The sequence below is a fragment of the Trachypithecus francoisi genome, unplaced genomic scaffold (assembly GCF_009764315.1).
Source record: "Trachypithecus francoisi isolate TF-2019V2 unplaced genomic scaffold, Tfra_2.0 Lachesis_group4, whole genome shotgun sequence".
Lineage (NCBI taxonomy): Eukaryota > Metazoa > Chordata > Mammalia > Primates > Cercopithecidae > Trachypithecus > Trachypithecus francoisi.
In genome coordinates this window covers 138239977-138261640 of record NW_022681469.1, presented here as the reverse complement: position 1 = coordinate 138261640, position 21664 = coordinate 138239977, and the positions used below count along the sequence as shown (strand labels likewise).

At 46.2% G+C, this 21664-nt stretch overlaps 1 protein-coding gene across 5 annotated transcripts in view; it reads left to right on the top strand.

Moving 5' to 3' along the window:
• LOC117073288 (up-regulator of cell proliferation) overlaps positions 1-20032 on the top strand; it is a 48226-nt gene extending 28194 nt beyond the window's left edge. For 2 of the 5 annotated variants that reach the window (XM_033193976.1, XM_033193980.1), the window contains exons 2-6: positions 7452-7478; positions 7783-7853; positions 13361-13411; positions 13622-13660; positions 16677-20032. In XM_033193976.1, the coding sequence (XP_033049867.1) occupies positions 7452-7478; positions 7783-7853; positions 13361-13411; positions 13622-13660; positions 16677-19270 (2782 nt within the window). In that variant the 3' untranslated portion in view covers positions 19271-20032. The remainder of the gene's footprint in view (positions 1-7451; positions 7479-7782; positions 7854-13360; positions 13412-13621; positions 13661-16676) is intronic. The other 3 variants (XM_033193978.1, XM_033193979.1, XM_033193977.1) reach the window with 3 other exon arrangements.
• Positions 20033-21664: the final 1632 nt, after the last annotated feature.

Sequence of the window (21664 nt, the reverse complement as noted above, 5' to 3'; positions counted from 1 at the left end):
GGCTGGAGTATAGTGCCATGATGTCACATCACTGCAACCTCTGCCTCCTGGGTTCAAGTGATTCTCATGCGTCAGCCACCTGAGTGGCTGGGACTACAGGGTGTGTGCCACCACGCCCAGCTAATTTTTATATTTTTAGTAGAGACAGGGTTTTGCCATGCCAGCAAAGCTGGTCTTGAACTCTTGGACTCACAATCCACTCACCTTGGCCTCCGGAAGTACTGAGATTACAGGTTTTTTTTTATAATAGCCACACTAACTGGAATATCATATCTTTTTTTATGATTTTGATTTGCATTTCCTTGTTGATTAGGGATGTTGAGCTTTTTTTTTTTTTTTTTTTTTTTGAGACGGAGTCTCGCTCTGTCGCCCAGGCTGGAGTGCAGTGGCCGGATCTCAGCTCACTGCAAGCTCCGCCTCCTGGGTTTATGCCATTCTCCTGCCTCAGCCTCCCGACTAGCTGGGACTACAGGCACCCACCACCTCGCCCGGCTAGATTTTTGTATTTTTTTAGTAGAGACGGGGTTCACCGTGTTAGCCAGGATGGTCTCGATCTCCTGACTTCGTGATCCGCCCGTCTCGGCCTCCCAAAGTGCTGGGATTACAGGCTTGAGCCACCGTGCCCGGCCGAGCATTTTTTTTTGTTTATTTCTTGGCCATATATATGTCTTTTGAGGGATGCCTGTTTGATCCTTTGCCTACTTTTTAGTCAAATTATTATTTTTTTGCTATTGAATTGAGTTCCTTGTGTACTCTAGATATCAGTCATTATTAGATGAATAATGTACAAATATTTTCCCCCATTCTGCAGGTTGTCTCTTCACTCTGATGGCCGTTTCCTTTGCTGTGCAGAAGCCTTTTAGTTTGACATAGTCCCTTTGTCTGTGTCTTTTTGTTTAAATTTGAGACAGAGTCTTGCTCTGTCACCCAGGCTGGAGTGCAGTGGTGTGATCACAGCTTATTCAGCCTCAACCTCCCGGCCTCAAGCAATTTCCCCACCTCAGCCTCTCAAGTAGCTGGGACCACAGGTGTGAGCCACTATGGTTGGCTGAATTTTCCAATTTTTTGTAGAAATGAAGTCTTTTTCTGTTCCCTAGGCTTGTTCTCAAACTCATAGCTCAAGCAATCCTCCTGCCTCAGCCTTCCAAAGTGCTGTAATTACAGGCATGAGCCACCAATCCCAGTCCCAGAGTTCTCATTATTGATTTCTAGTTTTATTCCCTTGTGATCTGAGAAGACACTTGATATGATTTTGATTTTTTTTTTTTTGAGATGGAGTCTCGCTCTGTTGCCCAGGCTGGAGTGCAGTGGCTGGATCTCAGCTCACTGCAAGCTCCGCCTCCCAGGTTTACGCCATTCTCCTGCCTCAGCCTCCCTAGTACCTGGGACTACAAGCGCCCGCCACCTGGCCTGGCTAGTTTTTTGTATTTTTTAGTAGAGACGGGGTTTCACCGTGTTAGCCAGGATGGTCTCGATCTCCTGACCTCGTGATCTGCCCGTCTCGGCCTCCCAAAGTGCTGGGATTACAGGCTTGAGCCACCGTGCCTGGCCAATATGATTTTGATTTTTAAAAAATGTATTGGCCTGGCACAGTGGCTCATGCCTGTAATCACAGCATTTTGGGAGACCGAGACAGGTAGATTGTTTGAGTCCAGGAGTTTGAGACCAGCCTGGGCAACATGGCAAAACCCCATCTCTTAAAAAAAGAAAAAAAAATTAGCTGGGCATGGTGGCATGTACCTGTAGTTAGTTCCAGCTACTCGGGAGGCTGAGGTGGGAGGGTTGCTTGAGCCCTGGTGGTGGAGGTTGCAGTGAGCTCAGATGGTACTACTGCACATCAGCCTGGGCAACAGAATGACAGTGTCTCAAAAAATTAAAATTTAAAAATTTAGTTGATTTGTTTTGTGGCCACCACATGGGTCTATCCTGGAGAGTGTGCTGTGTGCTGGTGAGAAGAATGTATATTTTGAAGCTTCTGGATGAAATGTTCTGTAAATGTCTGGGTCTATTTGGTCTATAGTACAGTTAAATCTGATGTTGCTTTGTTGATTTTCTGTCTAGATGATTTGCAATGCTGAAAATGGGTATTGAATTCTCCAGCTATTATTGTATTGGCATTTCTCTCTTTAGGTCTAATATTTGTTTTATATATCTGGTTGCTACAGTATTAGATGCATATATATTTACAATTGTTATATCCTCTTGCTGAATTGATCCCTTTATCATTATATAATGACCTTCTTTGTCTTTGTTTTTTCATGTAAAGTCTATTTTGTCTGATATAAGTATCGCTACTCCTGCATATTTTGGTTTCCATTTACATGGAATATTTTTTTTTCGTCCCTTTACTTTCTTTTCTTTTTGTGTGAGATGGAGTCTCACTGTGTCTCCCAGGCTGGAGAGCAGTGGTATGATCTCAGCTTAGTGCAACCTCCCCCTCCTGGGTTCAAGCGATTCTCCTGCCTCAGCCTCCCAAGTAGCTGGAATTACAGGCCTGTGCCACCACGCCTGGCTAATTTTTATATTTTTAGTAGAGATGGGGTTTCACCATGTTGGCCAGGCTGGTCTTGAACTCCTGACCTCAAGTGATCCTCCTACCTTGGCCTCCCAAAGTGCTGGAATTATAGGCGTGAGCCACTGCACCCAGCCTTTTTGTCCTTTTACTTTCAGTCTGTATGTGTCTTTATAGGTGAAGTGAGTTTCTTGTAGACAACATAGAGTTGGGTCTCATTTTAATCCATTTAGTTGGAGCACAATGGTACAGTCACTGCCTACAGTACCCTGGATGTCCCAGGCTCAAGCAATCCTCCCACCTCAGCCTCCTGAGTAGCTGGGACTACAGTTGTATGCACCATGCCCAGCTAATTTTTTTATTTTATTTTACTTTAAAAAAATACATATTTTTTTCAAGACAATCATGCTCTATCTCCTAGGCTCAAGTGCAACAGTACAGTCATGGTTCACTGCAGTCTTGACCTTCCAGGGCTCAGGTGATCCTCTCACCTCAGCCTCCTGAGTAGCTGGGACTACAGGTACCTGCCTGCCACCACACCTGACTTTTTTATTATTACTATTTTTGGAGAGACGACATCTTGCTATGTTGTCCAGGCCACTCTCAAACTCCTGGAATGAAGGGATCCTCCCACATTGGCCTCCCAAAGTGCTGGGATTATAGGTATAAACCATCATACTGAGCTTTATTTTATTTTTTTGTAGAGATAGGGGCCTCGTTCACTTGCCCAGGCTGGAATGCCCGGTTTTACTTTCCTGTTTTTTCATGGTGGCAGAACCATTTGTTTGCTTTCAGATATAACATTCCCTTAAACACTTCTTGTAGGCTGAGTCTAGTGGTGATGCATTCCTTTAGTTTTTACTTGTCTGGGAAATACTTTATTTCTCCTTTTCTTCTCCAGGAAGTCTTAATTTTTCCTAAACATGTGGTCACTCTCTAGAGGTGGGATACCCCACCCCATTTTTGGCTTAGATCTTCTTGTGTGTTGAATTGTGTCCCCCTAGAAGGAATGTTGAAATCCTAACCCCCAGTGCGGTGGTTGTGATCTTTTTTGGAGATAGGATGTGATTTCTAAAAAATTTTATGTGATTAGTTAAAATGAGTTCACAGTGGATTAGGGTGGGTTCACATATAATAAGACTAATATTCTTACAAGAAATGGAAAAGAGACCCAGAGGGAAGAAAGCCACGTAAAGACAGAGGTGGAAGCTGGTGTAGCTGTCAAGCCACACATACACTGTATTAGTTTCCTGTGGTTCCTGTCAAAGGAACCACAAACTGGTGAGTTAAAAAAAAAAAAATTGGAGGCGGTCGCGGTGGCTCACACCTGTAATCCCAGCACTTTGGGAGGCCGAGGCAGGCAGATCATGATGTCAGGAGCTCAAGACCAGCCTGACCAACATGATGAAACCCTGTCTCTACTAAAAATACAAAAATTAGCCGGGCGTGGTGGCACATGCCTGTAATCCCAGCTACTCAGGAGGCTGAGGCAGGAGAATTGCTTGAACCCGGAGGCATAGGTTGCAGTGAGCCGAGATCGAGATCGCGCCACTGCACTCCAGCCTGGGAGACAGAACAAGACTGTCTCGAGGAAAAAAATACAAAAAGTAGCCAGGTGTGGTAGCTGCATGCTGTAATCCCAACTACTTGGATGGCTGAGGCATAAGAATCACAAGTATGAAATTATGTTGCAAGAAAGCAGTGGGCAAGTCAGCAAGAAAAGAGCTGACTGTGAGGAGACAAAGGCTTGCTGTGGATTTTATAGGATGGTGCTTGTGCTGTTTTCTGGAGAGAGCTATGTGCAGTACTGATAACACCAAGGTTGCAGTGAGCTAATTTGCATTTTTCTATCAGCCGAGGGTCTGAAGTTAGCTGGGTGCAGGAAGATTGTGACTTATGTATGCAGGAGGATTGTGTGTCCTGGACCATAAAGAAAGGCAGACTTACAGCTTATGTGCTTTCTCTTTGCTTTCCCTTGGTCCCACCAGCCTGACTCCTTTTCCGTAATTAGGACTCCACATTTAAAAATATATTGTTGATTATAATACAGTGAGTAATTGTACCTGTATTTGTCTAGTGCTCACCTTGTTCAGAATTGTTTTCCTATGCCATCTTGTTTTATGGGCACCATCCAGCAGAGGAACCAGTTTTGTTGCTAGAAATTAGTGATTGATCTAGAACAAAACTTGGATTCTGCCCACATGGTTTGCCCTATCTACTCTGGGCATGGATGGACTGTCCAGGGAGTGCCATATTCTGAGGTAGGTCAACAGAAAAACAAAGGTGTGACTTCCCTAGTTGATAATTTCTTATGTGCTGAACACCCAGGTCTGGTAAATCAGAATCTCCAGGTTTTAGCAAAAAAGCTCCTAAGATCTGCTGGGCAGTTAGAAAAAAAGAAGGAAATGAAAAAGGAAAAATGAGAAGACAAGGAAAGTTAACCCCGCACTGTCTTCTGTGGCTAGACGGTCAGCAAGACAGATGGCCTCCACAATGAGCAGTGAACCATCAGCAGACCTGCCGGAAGCAGGGTTCAGCTACATGCCATTTATGGCGTGGCTGCCCTGGTGTTGGTCATGGACTTGATTCTGCCAGACAACAAACTAGCCCGTCCACTGGCTAACTTAGTGAGGAGATGTGGACACCCTGGACCCTGAGGGTGGCGATCAGGTCACCGCTGCACTGGAGAGATGTCTGTGTGGGGTAGTGCCCAGAGGAGGGAAGGTGAGCAGCTGCTGCAGGTGGCCCCAGGCAGTGTCTGACACCACACCCTGGGGGCTTGAGGACCTTGGCTATTTCCTGTGTTCTGACTGTATTCTGAATACAAAGAGAATATTTAGCTTTTAAAAATTGTTTCCAGTAATAAAAGTAGAATGCTTTTCAGCATTGTGAAGGATATGGGGAAAGGGTCATGATTCTAAGTTAATAGGGAAGTAGGGTGTGTACAGTAAATATGCTAATTAAGGGCCAGGGTGGGCCCTTAAGAAGAAGAAGATGAAACTAAAGAGCCATTGGTCATCAGGGGATAAATTGGGGCATGCAAATGCACTAGTCTTCTACCTGTTAACAGAATGGGCTAGAGCAATGGAAGCAGATTCAGAGGAGGAGAGGACAGATTAACATAGGGTATAATTTTCAAACATATGACAGGAAAGCATTTTTATGATACTTTCTTGTATTTTGTGTGTATCTTATTTTTGGAATCAGAAACAAATATATAGTGATATTAGTAATTTTCAAAAACTGCATTGCAGAGAGCTCCCTTGCCCCTGAGTAGGGCCGTTGGAAGTGCTGTTCTCTGCCATCTTGGTCTGACTCCGCCTGTTGCACAGACAGGAAACTCAGCAAGGCTTAGAAGCAGGCTGGAGCCCAAGTTGACAGATTGGCTGGTGTTATAATTTTTAAAATTACTGGCTGTAGGGTGCAGTGGCTCATTATTTTTTGTTGAGATGGGGGTTTGCCATGTTGCCCAGGCTAGTCTTGAACTCCTGGGCTCAAGTGATCCTCTTGCTCTGGCCTCCCAAATGCTGGAATTACAGTCACGAGTCACTACGCCCTGCTCTAAAATGATACTATTCTGACTGCAGCATCCCCCTCCACATTTCATGTTCTGATGTGAGCAAGAGAGCCTTCTCTTTCTGCCCATGTATTTATTATCTGTGTGGACTCACTAATTGCTGGTTTTCGATGGTTTTAAATCAGTTACTGTGTTTATGTTTGTGCTCACATTGTCCTAGATTTGACCAGTGAGGGTTCCTCAGGCTAGCTCCTGTGACCATCACGTTTTCGAGCATTTCCTTACTTTCTGAAATAAGATGCTCAGGCTCCTCCTGTTCTTTGCTTGCCCCAGCCATCATTCAGGATCTCTAAGGAGTCCATTTTCTTTTAGCATGGAAGGTATTAAAGGGTGCTAGGCATGCCCATTGCCATAACAGTGTCTTTGCTTCTTGGCCCTTTCCATGGACAGTTAGGAAATAGGTGCATGTGTACACTCGTATACACACAGAGATATGTGTGCGCACCTACATCTACACACTTACACGCATATACACATAGACATGCATATAGAAATCACAGTTCACATAAGTGCCTCCAGTTCCATTGCGCCTCTGCAAGTTCTGCTGTAACTCTCCATTCTGTTTGTATGTCCTTTCTTGAACAGTTAGCTAGCACCCTGGCTCCTGGCAGAATCAATACATTTACTCATTTGCTCATTCCTGTGATACATCTAAAATAGTTTTGTTGTGTTGTTTTTTTTGAGACGGAGTTTTGTTCTTGTCACCCAGACTGGAGTGCAGTGGGCAATCTCAGCTCACTACAACTCTGCCTTCTAGGTTCAAGTGATTCTCCTGCCTTAGCCTCCCAAGTAGCTAGGATTACAGGCACCTGCCACCACGCCTGGCTAATTTTTATATTTTCAGTAGAGACAGGGTTTCACCACATTGGTCAGGCTGGTCTTGAACTCCTGACCTCAAGTAATCCACCCACCTCGGCCTTCTAAAGTGCTGGAATTGCAGGCATGAGCCACCACGCCGCCTAAAATAGTTCATTCTTAATTAGACTACACTTATCATAGCTACTTAAAATAATTCAGGATCACCCCTTCCAGACCACAGTGTTAACTTCAGATGAACATTCTTCTAGAGTTCTGTATATATACCTGTAGATAAATATACACAATTTTATTAAATTGTAGTCATAGTATGTATACTTTTCTGTAACCTGACTTTCCCCTGACTAATTAACAAAGCATCTTTCCCTAACATCTCATCCAGCATCTTTCTGTCCACAAGAGAAATCCATAGTGTATTTTGTAATGGCTGCAGAATTCAACCATAATTCCGCTATTGCACTTTGATTTTAAAAGGCATCAGTTTTCGCTATTATATATAAAGCTGGCATCAACATCTTTGTAACTAAATCTTAATTATTTCCTTAGGATAGAAGTGGAATTACTGGGCAAAGGGTATGTATATTTTTCTGTCTTTCTGAATGGCTGTATTTGTGCTCTGGCCAGAAGTTTTGGAGAGTGCTGGTTTTCTAGACCAGTGTTTCTCAACTGTGGGTGCATATCAGAATCATTGAGGGCACTTTTAAAAGCAGTGATACCCAGGACCAGCTCCCAGAGATTCTGGTTTCATGGATCTGGGGTGTGACCCAGGGTTTATAGTTTTTAAAAGCTCTCCAAGAGATTTTATATGCGGCCAGTTTGATAGGTGAAAGTGGTATTCCGTTACTTTAATTATAATTTTCTTCTGAAATTGTTTCAGGCATTCAGATTTGGGAGAAGTAGCCCCAGAAATAAAAGCATCAGAGAGACGAACAGCTGTGGCCATTGCAGGTAAAGTTGGATGAACTGGATGTGGGCCCACTCTGGAGCTGAAGTACTTCTCCTGTCCCCTTGGGATTCTGGGTTCCAGCCTCTCCCTGGACTTGGGATTGTGCACCTCAAAAATAAATAAGCTTAAGGCTTTTATTTTTCCTTTTACAAGAAGATTCCATCTAAGGCTCTTCTAAGCATTCTTCATATATTCAAAATAGTGTTTTTTGTTTGTTTTTTTATGAGCAACACTTTATTCCAGAAAATGGAGTAAGTGTTCCCAGGATTCAGTTATACAAGTGATTATGACACAATTTAACAGAAACACATTACCCCAATTTTAGCATAACAGCCATTGTAGGTCATAGTTAAGGTGACTGTATAGTTTATCTTCTAAAGTGGGTACTTCTGAGAGTGAAAGGGATGTAATGTTGGGAAAACAGGTATGAATTGGGATTGTCCCAGAGCACACTGGGGCTTGTAGTCTTCCTGGTTGTGATCGATACAGGCTGGTTTTTCTTTCTCTGAGGATTTGGGGGTGGGGCTGTACTGTAACACCACCCTTTGTAAATTCACCTTTAAGGTACGGTGGCCACGCTCCAGATATCTTTAGTTCTCTTACTAACTCATTTTATTTTGTTTTATATTTTCTTTTATTATTTTATTTTATATTTTCTTTTATTTTTTGAGACCGAGTTTCGCCTTTGTTGCCCAGGCTGGAATACAGTGGCGTGATCTCATCTCACTGCAACCTCCACCTCCTGGGTTCAAGTGATTCTCCTGCCTCAGCCTCCCAAGTAGCTGGGATTACAGGCATGTGCCACTACGCACAGCTAATTTTTTATATTTTTAGTAGAGATGAGTTTCACCATGTTGGCCAGGCTGGTCTCGAACTCCTTACCTCAGGTGATCCACCTGCCTCAGCCTCCCAAAGTGCTGGGATTACAGGCGTGAGCCATTGTGCCCAGCCAGTAGCTCATTTTAGATATATCTTTCATAAATTACGTTCTTCTTAAAATGAATGTGCTAAAAAATAAACTATGTTTTAACTGCCAAAGAAAAAAGAGAATGTGTTCTATTGGATATTAATAGAGTTATGCAAAAACAAAAATCCACAAAAATATGCAAATAAGTTTTGGTTAATACAGTTTTATTTTAGGCTGGATACAGTGGCTCACACCTGTAATCCCAGTATTTTGGGAGGCCAAGGCAAGAGAATCGCTTGAACCCAGGAGTTTGAGACCAACCTGCACAACATAGTGAGACCCCGTCTCTATGGAAAAAATCACTATTTTATTCATTCAAACAAATATTTTTTGAGTACTTATTACCATGTACTAACATTGTTTTGAGCATTGGGATATTGTAAACAATAGTAAATGAAAAGGCTCAAAGCCCTTCATGGAACTTAAATTCTGGAAGGTAGGCACCATCGGGATTATTGGCCAGTTGGTCAAGACTTATAGCAGAATTGGGATAAAGCAGTAATTGCCCAAAGCCCTTTAGTTTCTCCACATCTAGAATTATGCTATTCAACACAGTAACCACTCCACATTGTTTAAAATTAAACAGAATTAAAACTTCAGCTCTTAAGTACTCTAGCTGTATTTGCTCAGCAGCCTGCATGGTGAGCGGCTGCAGTTTGGACATTGCAGATGGAGAACTTCATCTTGGGAGGTTCCCTTGGAGAGCGTTGTTCTAGACAAATGGGAAAGAAAGCATGGGGATGGGGCGAGGAGAGGGAATGGCCTTATTGGATGCTTATTGTGAGCTAGGTTGTCTTAATTACTTTTAACAATAACCTCTAAGATACTTATCAATCCCTGTTTCATTTGAGGAAACCAAGGCACAGAGACACTGGCTCTTCCCCAAACTTTAATGTCTCTACTGAATAAACCTCCCATGGTTATTCTTTATAGCTCTTCTTCTTCATGAGTTATGTGAGTTCCTCTTGAGCATATGCTTAATTTTAAAGACTTAAAGCAAGGTTTTAAGCCTATAGGATTAAAAACAAGTTGTATTAAAGTATACTATACAGGCCAGGTGCAGTGGCTCATGCCTGTTATCCCAGCACTTTGGGAGGCTGAGGCAGGCAGATCACTTGAGGCCAGGAGTTTGAGACCAGCCTGACCAACGTGATGAAACCCCATCTCTACTAAAAATACAAAAATTAGCTGGGTGGGATGGTGGGCGCCTGTAGTCTCAGCTACTCAGGAGGCTGAGGCAGTAGAATCACTTGAACCTGGGAGGTGGAGGTTACAGTGAGCCGAGATCATACCACTGCACTCCAGCGTGGGCGTCTGTCTTAAAAAAAAAAAAAAAGTATACTATACATTCAGAAAAGTACTCCGAATAATAGCTTTAGAAATATTCACAAACATGAACTTACTTACCTATGCAAGCCAGAAACCAGATCGAGAAGCTGAAGAAAACCCATGCCCCCAAAGGCCCTTTCCAGTCACTTCACCTCTCGTCTGTCATTATCCGGACTTCTAAAAGGATAGGTTAGCTTTGCCTGGTTTATACTTTATGTAGTCACACTATATAATTTATTTATCTTACTCACTTCTGAAGATTCCACTTCATAGCTCATTCTATTTTTGTCTCACTCCATCACTCAGGCCGGAGTGCAGTGGTGGCCATCGTAGCTCACTGCAGCCTTGACTTCCTGGCCTCAAGGGATTCTCCTGCCTCAGCCTCCCAAGTGCCTAGGACTACAGGTGTGAGCCACTGTACCCAACTAATTTTTCAAAAAACTTTTTGTAGAGATGAGGGTCTTGCTATTGTGCCCAGGCTGGTCTCGAATTCCTGAACTCAAGCGATCTTCCTGCGTTGTCCTCCCAAATTGCTGTGATTACAGATATGAGCCACCCCACCTGGCCTGAAAATGGTTTTAATTGCCTTACTTGGAGTTCTCCAACAGTGGGCTCATAACAGTTCTTCCTGGGCTCCCCATGGTGGTAGGGCCTGGCCTATCCTCTGTCCTGTATTCCATGTGAACCCAGTACTCCCAGAGTCAGAGCTTATCTCATCCTTAGGTCACTTCCTGCCCAATGTGAAGTATAGTGGAGACCTTGGCTCATGGAGCTGAGCCCTCACTGGCCCCCCATGTTTGCTGTTTTGTGTCTTTGCCTAGAGCCGTGCTGCCTCCTCTTCCCCCTGCCCTATAATCTGCTGATGGCTGCAGAACATCAGGCTCTCTCCCAGCCCTAGTCAGTGGTTTCCTTAGTTTGGTAACCTTCAGTCTTTGGCTACTTTGTGCATGCTTGACTTCATCCACCTATTAAATCCACATCAGAGCTATTTCCCACCCCTAACCAAGCAAGGCCCTATTTTCTCTGGGTCTGGAGGTTAGTCCTGACTCCGGCTTAAAACTACTCTCAGAACCACCCCAACCCTATCCCTGGCATCTTTAGACTTTCCCGTTCTCTTCTTTATTTTCTCTCCTCATATGGCATTTTGGATTCCTTGGAGAATTTGTTCTGATGGCTTTTCCTCACTTGAATAATGTAATCTTTGGACTGCTTGGCATTGTGGTTGATGTGTGTGGATCTTGTGCCTTCTCTGATCTTCTCATGCTTCCTGGACCCCATTTTCTTTTTTTATCTTTCCTGCTTTTCACATGTCCATCTCCCAGAGACATCATCAAAGAAGGCGGTCTGAAATGTTAGGTTTATCTACCTGATTACATGGAAATCATGAGAAAACAGAAATCTGAAAATATCCGAATCTTGATTTATAAGCTCTTAAAAAATATAAATTTTGGGGCCGGGTACAGTGGCTCACGCCTGTAATCCCAGCACTTTGTGAGACTGAGGCGGGCGGATCACGAGGCCAGGAGATCGAGACCATCCTGGCTAACACGGTGAAACCCTGTCTCTACTAAAAATACAAAAAAAATTAGCCAGGCATGGTGGTGGGCGCCTGTAGTCCCAGCTACTAGGGAGGCTGAGGCAGGAGAATGGCGTGAACCTGGGAGGCGGAGCTTGCAGTGAGCTGAGATCACGCCACTGCACTCCAGCCTGGGTGACAGAGTGTGACACCGTCTCAAAAAAAAAAATATATATATATATATATGTGTGTGTGTGTGTATATATATAAATTATACATATATAATTTATATATATACACGGGAAATAGCTCTGTATGTATATATATAAATTTTGGAACCTAGGTGTTACTTTTTCTTGGATCAAAGTCAAAATAGTCAAAACATGCACTGAAAAGTCGTGCTCCCTCCTTCCTAAGCCTCCTGTTCTCTCCTTTATATTGTGGACTTGCAAGCAAATCTAGAGTTTTAGGTCTTTGTTCATACATAAGTATCTGACTATCACTGCACTAAACACATTCTGTAATTAAGATGTTGATGGAGTAAGTATCTGACTATCACTACACTAAACACATTCTGTAATTAATGTTGATGGACATTTCATGATGTTTGGAGACTTTGGGCAAATAACAGTTTACTTGTAAGTCACAACTCTTCCTCACTGTCTCTCCCCTTGCACCTCACCCTGGTGTATTTGTGCTCTGATGTACATCTTAATTTTAAGTGATTACAAAAATTTCTTATGCTGGAATACAAATAACATGATAGGAGGTGCTGAATTTTTAAATAGTCAAGGAATTTCTATCAACTTACATTTTAAATAGTTTCTAAAATCAAAGGTTAATCTGTGTAAGTTTTATGGTTATTCATGTTTTATTTTCCCAAAGTTTAGAAAATTCTATAAAGATATATCCTAGAGTAAATCTCTGTCTTGTGTGTAGCTATTACTACCTTGTGATGTATTTTTTGCTGGCAAGACATTACATTTACATAGGAAAAACTGAAACCAATAATAGCACTAAAACATCAGCCACCATATTGTCACTTGACATTTTTTGTTGTTGTTTGGTGTTTTTTTCTTTTTGAGACAGGGTCTTGCTCTGATGCCCAGGCTGGAATGCAGTGTGGTGCAGCCACAGCTTACTGCAGCCTTGACCTCCCAGGCTCAAGTGATCTTCCTGCCTCAGCTGGGACCATTGGCTCATGGCATCATGCCCAGCTAATGTTTGTTTGTTTGTTTGTTGTTGAGATAGCCTCACTCTGCCGATCTCGGCTCACTACAACCCCCGCCTCCTGGGTTCAAGCAATTCTTATGTTTCAGCCTCCCAAGTAGTTGGAATTACAAGCATGCACCACCACGCCTTGCTAATTTTTGTATTTTTAGTAGAGATGGGATTTCGCCATGTTGGCCAGGCTGGCTGGTCTCAAACTCCTGACCTCAAATGATCTTCCTGCCTTGGGCTCCCAAAGTGCTGGGATTACAGACATGAGCCATCATGCCTGGCCTAGTTTTTTAAAAAGTCTTTGTGGACCAGGGTCTTGCTTGGTTGCTCAGGCTGGTCTCAAACTCCTGGACTCAAGCACTCCTGTTCAGCCTCCTAAAGTGCTGGGGTTACAGGCATGAGCACTTGAAATTTTTGACAGAAAGGTTCTAACTTGCTGATGAAACTAAATGTATGTGGTTTCTTTTTTCTTCTAGATTTGGAATGGAGAGAAATGGAAGGAGATGATTGCGAGTTCCGTTATGGAGGTAGAAACTACAGGATTTGGCAACAGATTGGATTGTCTAGACGGGGAGTGGGTAAAGTGACAGATAACTGGGATTTTATATTTAGAACAATTGGGAGAAGTTGCCATCTTGGTGAGAAAGAAGGGTTCTAGGTTTAGCTTCAATTAATTTGTGTCAGCCAAGGGTGCATTATTTGATTGACACTTCATTTTTCCATTGCTTTTTCCATAGATGGTACAAATGAGGCTCAGGACAATGATTTTCCAACAGGTAAGCATTTTCTCTGCCTTTTCTCTCTGTTCTATGAAAGGGGGTTATCATCTAGGCCGGCAATTCCCACACCTGACTGTATCAAATCACCTGGGGAGGCAGAGCACTCAGGTTTAGGATGCCCTACTTCATTAACCCTTTATACATTGTTGACAATATTGCTAAAAAAAAAAAAAAAAAAAAAAAAGAAAGAAAGAAACCCTGGGAAACTTGCTAACCACATAGAGTAACCAGGTCCCCCACCACCCAACATACTCACTGCCTGTAGTAAGTCAGCATGTTTGGAGGTGAAACCCAGAGATGTTTCATTTTTTAACAAGTTCCTGAAGTGATTCTAATGTACAGCCCTGTTTGGAAACCATTTATCTGGTCCAATGCCTTCATTTGCTGATCCGGATCCTGGGCCCAGAGCTTCTAAACAACGTGCCAAGGGCCACACACTGGGCAGGAGTGTTTTCTTTGTCTTTTCCCCATTGCCTTTTACTACCTTGCTACTTAAAAAATAAAAAGTTGTTCCATGTCTGGACAAGAAAAGCAGTGTTCCTAGTTTCATTTAGGCAGAGCTAGGAAAGCTGAGTACACCTATTCTGCCACAGTGTGACTCTTCCCATGTAGTTCTTTTGTTTTTGTAACAAGTTCATAGGTCCCCTAATGTTCTGTGGGGCAGTCCTGTGGCCGCACTGCCTATGGAACGCTCTGAGCAGAGTGTCCAGCACTGTGAGTCCTGCTGGTTGAATGGGAAGTGGTCTTGAATCCATCACTTGACCTTCTTGGGAAACAGGCAGAGGGCTGGGTCACCCAGTGTTTCCTTTCATGTTTATCTAAACATCTAAAGCAGCATCACACACGTTGTTTCCTCTCTTGAGAAAAAAACTGGAAAAAAGGCTGCAGAGCAGTGGAATTTGTATTTGTTTCATGCATTAACATTTAAAGTGACTCAGCGCGGTGGCTCACTCCTGTAATCCCAGCATTTTGGTAGACTGAGGCAGGCAGATCACTTGAGCCAGAGAGTTCAAGACCAGCCTGAGCAACATGGCAAAATCCCGTCTCTACAAAACATACAAAAACTAGCCAAGTGTCTAGTGCACCTGTAGTCCCAGCTCTTCAGAAGCTGAGATGTGTGGATCACTTGAGCCTGGGAGGTCAAAGCTGCAGTGAGCTGTGATCATACCATTGCATTCCAGCCTGGGTGACAGAGTGAGACACTGTCTCAGACAACAACAACAACAGTTTTTTTTTTTTTTTTTTTTTGAGATGGAGCCTTGCTGTGTCGCCCAGGCTGGGGTGCAGCTGTGCAATCTCGGCTCACTGCAAGCTCCGCCTCCTGGGTTCATGCCATTCTCCTGCCTCAGTCTCCCAAGTAGCTGGGACTACGGGTGCCTGTCACCACACCCAGCTAATTTTTTTGTGTTTTTAGTAGAGATGGGGTTTCACCGTGTTAGCCAGGATGGTCTCGATCTCCTGACCTCGTGATCTGCCCGCCTCGGCCTCCCAAAATGCTGGCATTACAGGCATGAGCCACTGCGCCTGGCCCACAACAAATTTTAAGAGAACTAATTATATGCAGCATGAACATTAGTAAGGTACTGGGCCAAGACGTGGCATGGTGGATGGAACCTTCAGAGGTAGCAATACTATTCCAAACATCTAGCTTATAAGATTTTATATTGTATAGGGTGATATTTGAGTATCTGTGCAAATAAGTACTCACTAACAGTCTGCACTGAATATTTTAATACATTTAAAATTAAAAACTGCATTAAAGCCAGGCACCATGGCTCACACCTGTAATCCCAGCACTTTGAGAGGTGGATTGCTTGAGTTTGGATTTGAGACCAGCCCTGGCAACATGGCAAAAACCCATCTCTACAAAAAAATACAAGGATGAGCTGGGTGTGGTGGCACACACCTATAGTCCCAGCTGCTTGGGAGGCAGAGGTGGGAGGAGCTCTTGAGCCCAGGAAGTTGAGGCTACAGTGAACTGAAATCATGCCACTGCGCTACAGCCTGGGTAACAGGGTAAGACCCTGTCTAAAAAAAAAGAAAGGGGGAAAAAACAGAAAACCTGCATTATTGATTTCATGTTTGCAAAACAGTTGTTTAGCTATCATTGCTGATTCTTTTTTTTTTTTTTGAGACGGAGTCTCGCTCTATCGCCCAGGCTGGAGTGCAGTGGCCGGATCTCAGCTCACTGCAAGCTCCGCCTCCCGGGTTTACGCCATTCTCTCGCCTCAGCCTCCCGAGTAGCTGGGACTACAGGTGCCCGCCATCTCGCCCGGCTAATTTGTTGTATTTTTTTAGTAGAGATGGGGTTTCACCGTGTTAGCCAGGATGGTCTCGATCTCCTGACCTCGTGATCCGCCCGTCTCGGCCTCCCAAAGTGCTGGGATTACAGGCTTGAGCCACCGCGCCCGGCTCATTGCTGATTCTTTATGCTTAGTGATTTCTTTCTAGTTCCTTTAAAATATTCTCTTATTTGTAGAGAGAAAAACAAAACAAAACAAAAAAACAAATAAGCATTAACCAGAAAGCCAGAGAGCGATTCAGTGATTATGACTCCTGTGGGAACTTCCCAGTGACCCTGAGTCACAGAAACGACACAGTAGGGAGATGAGGCCTGCATTCAGCTTCTAGGAGCCATGTGCTGCTAACTGTAGCCAATTAATTTGGAGCTCAATGTTGGATCTTACAGGTTTCTAGAAAGACCAGAAATCTGGCTTTTGCAAGAACTCTTCCAATTGTTAAATGTAGCTTCTCTATTTCTGTTCTTTCTTTTGTTTAATGTTACATATATCTGTGGTTAGGTTGGTACCTATTGTACCTTGATGTCAGGTTCCAGCCCTGCCTTGGTCGCAGGTCAGCCTTGAGCAGACCCTGAGCCTCCTGTGCCTGCACTCTGCTCTCTGAACGGGGTCATCACTCTCTCCATCCTGCTGGGCTCTCCCTCACCAGCTCTTCCCTGGCCCTTACCTCAGAAACACAGGGTGAGCACTTATGTCTTCATTTCTTTCCACAGTGGAGAGAAGCAGGCTTCAAGAAATGCTGTCACTGTTGGGCCTAGAGACGTACCAGGTCCAGAAACTCAGCCTCCAAGACTCTCTGCAGATCAGTTTTGACAGTATGAAGAACTGGGCCCCTCAGGTTCCCAAAGACTTGCCCTGGAATTTCCTCAGGAAGCTGCAGGCCCTCAATGCTGATGCCAGGAATACCACCATGGTGCTGGACGTGCTCCCAGATGCCAGGCCTGTGGAGAAGGAGAGTCAGATGGAAGAGGAGATCATCTACTGGGACCCAGCTGACGACCTTGCTGCCGACATTTATTCCTTTTCTGAGCTGCCCACCCCTGATACGCCAGTGAACCCCTTAGACCTTCTCTGTGCCCTGCTGATCTCCTCAGACAGTTTCCTGCAACAAGAAATAGTGTTGAAAATGGCCCTCTGCCAGTTTGCACTCCCGCTTGTGTTGCCTGACTCGGAGAACCACTACCATACATTTCTGCTGTGGGCCATGCGGGGCATTGTGAGGACATGGTGGTCCCAGCCCCAAAGGGGCGTGGGGAGCTTCCGGGAAGACAGCGTGGTCCTGTCCAGGGCGCCCGCCTTCGCCTTTGTGCGCATGGATGTCAGTAGCAACTCCAAGTCCCAGCTTCTCAACGCCGTCCTCAGCCCGGGCCACAGGCAGTGGGACTGCTTCTGGCATCGGGACCTCAACTTGGGCACCAATGCCCGGGAGATTTCGGATGGGTTGGTAGAAATTTCCTGGTTTTTTCCCAGCGGAAGAGAGGACTTGGACATTTTTCCAGAACCTGTGACCTTTCTGAACCTGAGAGGTGACATCGGGTCTCACTGGCTGCAGTTTAAGCTCTTGACAGAAATCTCCTCCGCTGTGTTTATATTGACTGACAATATCAGTAAGAAGGAATACAAATTGCTGTACTCCATGAAGGAGTCAACCACAAAATACTACTTCATCCTGAGTCCGTACCGTGGGAAGCGCAACACAAACCTGAGATTTCTGAATAAGTTAATTCCTGTGCTGAAAATAGACCACTCACATGTCCTGGTGAAGGTCAGCAGCACTGACAGCGACAGCTTCGTGAAGAGGATCCGGGCCATTGTTGGGAATGTGCTGCGGGCACCCTGCAGACGGGTATCTGTGGAGGACATGGCGCACGCAGCCCGCAAGCTCGGCCTAAAGGTTGACGAGGACTGTGAGGAGTGTCAGAAAGCGAAAGACCGGATGGAGAGGATTACCAGGAAAATCAAAGACTCGGATGCCTACAGAAGGGATGAGCTGAGGCTGCAGGGGGATCCCTGGAGAAAGGCAGCCCAAGTGGAGAAGGAGTTCTGCCAGCTCCAGTGGGCTGTGGACCCCCCTGAGAAGCACAGGGCTGAGCTGAGGCGGCGGCTGCTAGAACTTCGAATGCAGCAGAACAGCCACGATCCCTCCTCGGGAGTGCAGGAGTTCATCTCGGGGATCAGCAGCCCCTCCTTGAGTGAGAAGCAGTACTTCCTGAGGTGGATGGAGTGGGGCCTGGCACGGGTGGCCCAGCCACGACTGAGACAGCCTCCGGAGACACTTCTCACCCTGAGACCAAAGCATGGGGGCGCCACAGACTTGGGGGAGCCGCTCTGGCCTGAGCCCCTGGGGGTGGAACACTTCTTGCGGGAGATGGGACAGTTTTATGAGGCCGAGAGCTGTCTTGTGGAGGCGGGGAGGCTGCCAGCAGGCCAGAGGCGTTTTGCCCACTTCCCAGGCTTGGCCTCGGAGCTGCTGCTGACAGGGCTGCCTCTGGAGCTAATCGATGGGAGCACCCTGAGCATGCCCATTCGCTGGGTCACGGGGCTCCTGAAGGAGCTGCACGTCCGACTGGAGAGACGGTCAAGGCTGGTGGTTCTGTCAACCCTCGGGGTGCCGGGCACGGGCAAGTCCACACTCCTCAATACCATGTTTGGGCTGCGGTTTGCCACAGGGAAGAGCTGCAGTCCTCGAGGGGCCTTCATGCAGCTCATCACAGTGGCCGAGGGCTTCAGCCAGGACCTGGGCTGTGACCACATCCTGGTGATAGACTCTGGGGGCTTGATAGGTGGAGCCTTGACCTCCGCTGGGGACAGGTTTGAGCTGGAGGCTTCCTTGGCCACTCTGCTCATGGGACTGAGCAATGTCACCGTGATCAGCTTAGCTGAAACCAAGGACATTCCAGCAGCTATTCTGCATGCATTTCTGAGGTTAGAAAAAACGGGGCACATGCCCAACTATCAGTTTGTATACCAGAACCTTCATGATGTATCTGTTCCCGGCCCCAGGCCAAGAGACAAGAGACAGCTCCTAGATCCACCTGGTGACCTGAGCAGGGCTGCAGCCCAGATGGAGAAACAGAGCGACGGCTTCCGGGCACTGGCAGGCCTGGCCTTCTGTGACCCTGAGAAGCAGCACATCTGGCACATCCCTGGCCTGTGGCATGGAGCACCTCCCATGGCCGCAGTGAGCTTGGCCTACAGTGAAGCCATATTTGAATTGAAGAGATGCCTACTCGAAAACATCAGGAATGGCCTGTCGAACCAAAACAAAAACATCCAGCAGCTCATTGAGCTGGTGAGACGGCTGTGAGTGTGCAGAGAAACCCAGTTCAGGTGTAGGAGGCTGCTGTGGGCAGCCCTGTCTGATGGGGCACCCGTGTGGGCTGTGCCCTGGTGCCTGAGAATGGCCGGTGCCCAATCGACATGAGAAGACAAGCAAAAGACAGAGGGTTTGGAGTCTCCTCAGCAGTGTTAAGAGAGGAAGTGACCTGACAGACCAGCTCAGAGATGTTACCAGGAATATCACAACCCCCAGGGTAGGGAGACATGCAGCAGTTTGTTCTGTCTCAGCTCCTGTCAAGGATCCCGCGGGGTGGGCCCTCTGTATAGCTGCTCTCTGTCACTGGCCCCTGGAGTGGGAGCAGTGTCCTCAGTCACTGCAGGCCCAGGTGGGCAGGTGGTCCCAGGACAGAGGTGGGGAAGTTGTCCTGAGGAAGCAGAAGTAGGCCTTGCTCCCGCCCAGCCCAAGGGCCTCCAGTGGACCAGCATTTGAGATGTGAGTGCCCGTGGTGCGCAAGGCACTCCCATGGCACTGTATTTATTGACTGATCTGTGAAGGCTTCCCTGACCCCTGCCCAGGAAGAGTTCATTGGTCGCTCTGTTGTGCCCCACAGCACTTTGTTATACCTCTGCCACACACTTCACGCATCGCGTTGTAACTCATGTGTTTACATGTCTGTCCCCCAGACTGTGAGCTCCTTGAGGGCAGGGACTGTACATTCTCCAGCTCTGTGTCCCCAGGGCCTGGCACATTATAGATGCTTAATAAATGTCTGTTGAATGAATGAATGCACAAGTGATAGTAATGGGCAGGTTCTGCCTCTCTGTGCCTTAATTCTGTTTCTCAAAGAGGAGAGCAGCATCTGTCTGAGGACTGGGTATGGTAGAGGCAGTATCTGGAAGGGTAGATAGGGCAGAGATGTGCCCTATCCTGGCACATTCTAGTAGAAAGCCATCCTGTTCCCTCTCTTTAAGGCAGGAGCCATTCTTCAGGCTGTTACTGGGGGTTAAAACTAAATACCTTCACAGTAACTCTGAGGTCTTTCTACTGTCACCCCATTTCACAGTTGAGGAAAAGGAAGCCTAGAGGAGGTAAGCCCCTGCCCCAGAGCTCACATCTGGATGGGCAGAGCTAGAGCGGATAAGGGGTGGTGCTGTCACACCCAGCCCTGCACCTCTTCCTCTCACTCTCTCCAGACTCCCATAGCTTCTGGGCTCACCCCTGGGCAGCAACATCAGTGCCAGCACCACCTCTGACATCCTCCCCGACCTCATCCACAGCCCACCATTCGAACCAGAGGCTTGGCCAAGAACTTGGGACTTCTGCCCTGTCAGTTCTTCTGCTGGAATCCTTGCCTGCACTGGCCCTTCCCAGGGGCCAGCGTCACCTCACTGGGCCTCAGAACCCCACGCCAGCCCTTTCATCAGCGCTAGGAAGCTCTCCTTTGGGCCTTGCTTAGACCTTGGAGCCTCTTTCTCTCTGTTTCTTGACTTCAGAGAAACCAGGCCCTTTCCCAAGAGCTCCTACCATGTTTCTTGTCCTCCTCTCACCAGACACAGCAAGGGAGCCTTTAGCTCTCGGGAGCTCACCAGCCCTCTAGACTGGAATCCTTTCTTGAACAAAAGGCTTTCTGGTCCCTTTTCTGGAGATGCGTGGCAGCCTGCCTGCTGTGGGTTTCTGGATTCCCCGGATGCTCCACCTGCTGCTCCCGGGACATCCAAACTGTTGCCTCCTATGTTCCAGGAGCCTGGTTCTCCGCAAACCTGGTCTCTTGCTAATAAGTTTAGGAAAACCTTTCTCTTTTTTCATTTTCCTGCTCTGTTGCCTGGACTGGAGTGCAGTGGCGCAATCTCACTGTAACCTCCACCTCCTGGGTTCCAGTGATTCTCAGCCTCCCAAGTACCTGGGACTACAGGCACCCACCATCAAAAAAATACAAATAATTTTTGTATTTTTAGTAGAAACAGGGTTTCACCACATTGGCCAGACTGGTCTCGAACTCCTGGCCTCAAGTGATCCGCCTGCCTCAGCCTCCCAAAGTACTGGGATTACAGGAGTGAGCCACCGCACCTGGCCTCCTCCCACCCTTTTTGAAGGATTGATGTTTCAAGTCTGTGAACTGCGGATGGGCCTTGCCTTTAGCCCTCCAGTCAGTGCTGCTCTTAAGATTCCAATGAACACAACACCGAGGACTTGCCTTTCATATCTGGAGCTCAAAATGCTCACCTTCAGGTCTGAGAAACCCCAGAACTTGCCATGGGGCTACTGGACAGTCATGTTCTTAGAGCCAAGGTTAGTAGAGAGAGAGCCACCCAGAAAGGTGGACAGGGCAGCAGGCTGCTCACCAGAGCATGGCCGTGTGCTCACAAGGGGTCCTGTTTGATGAAAGTGTCAAACCAAGCAAGTACTATCTTGAAGGAAATG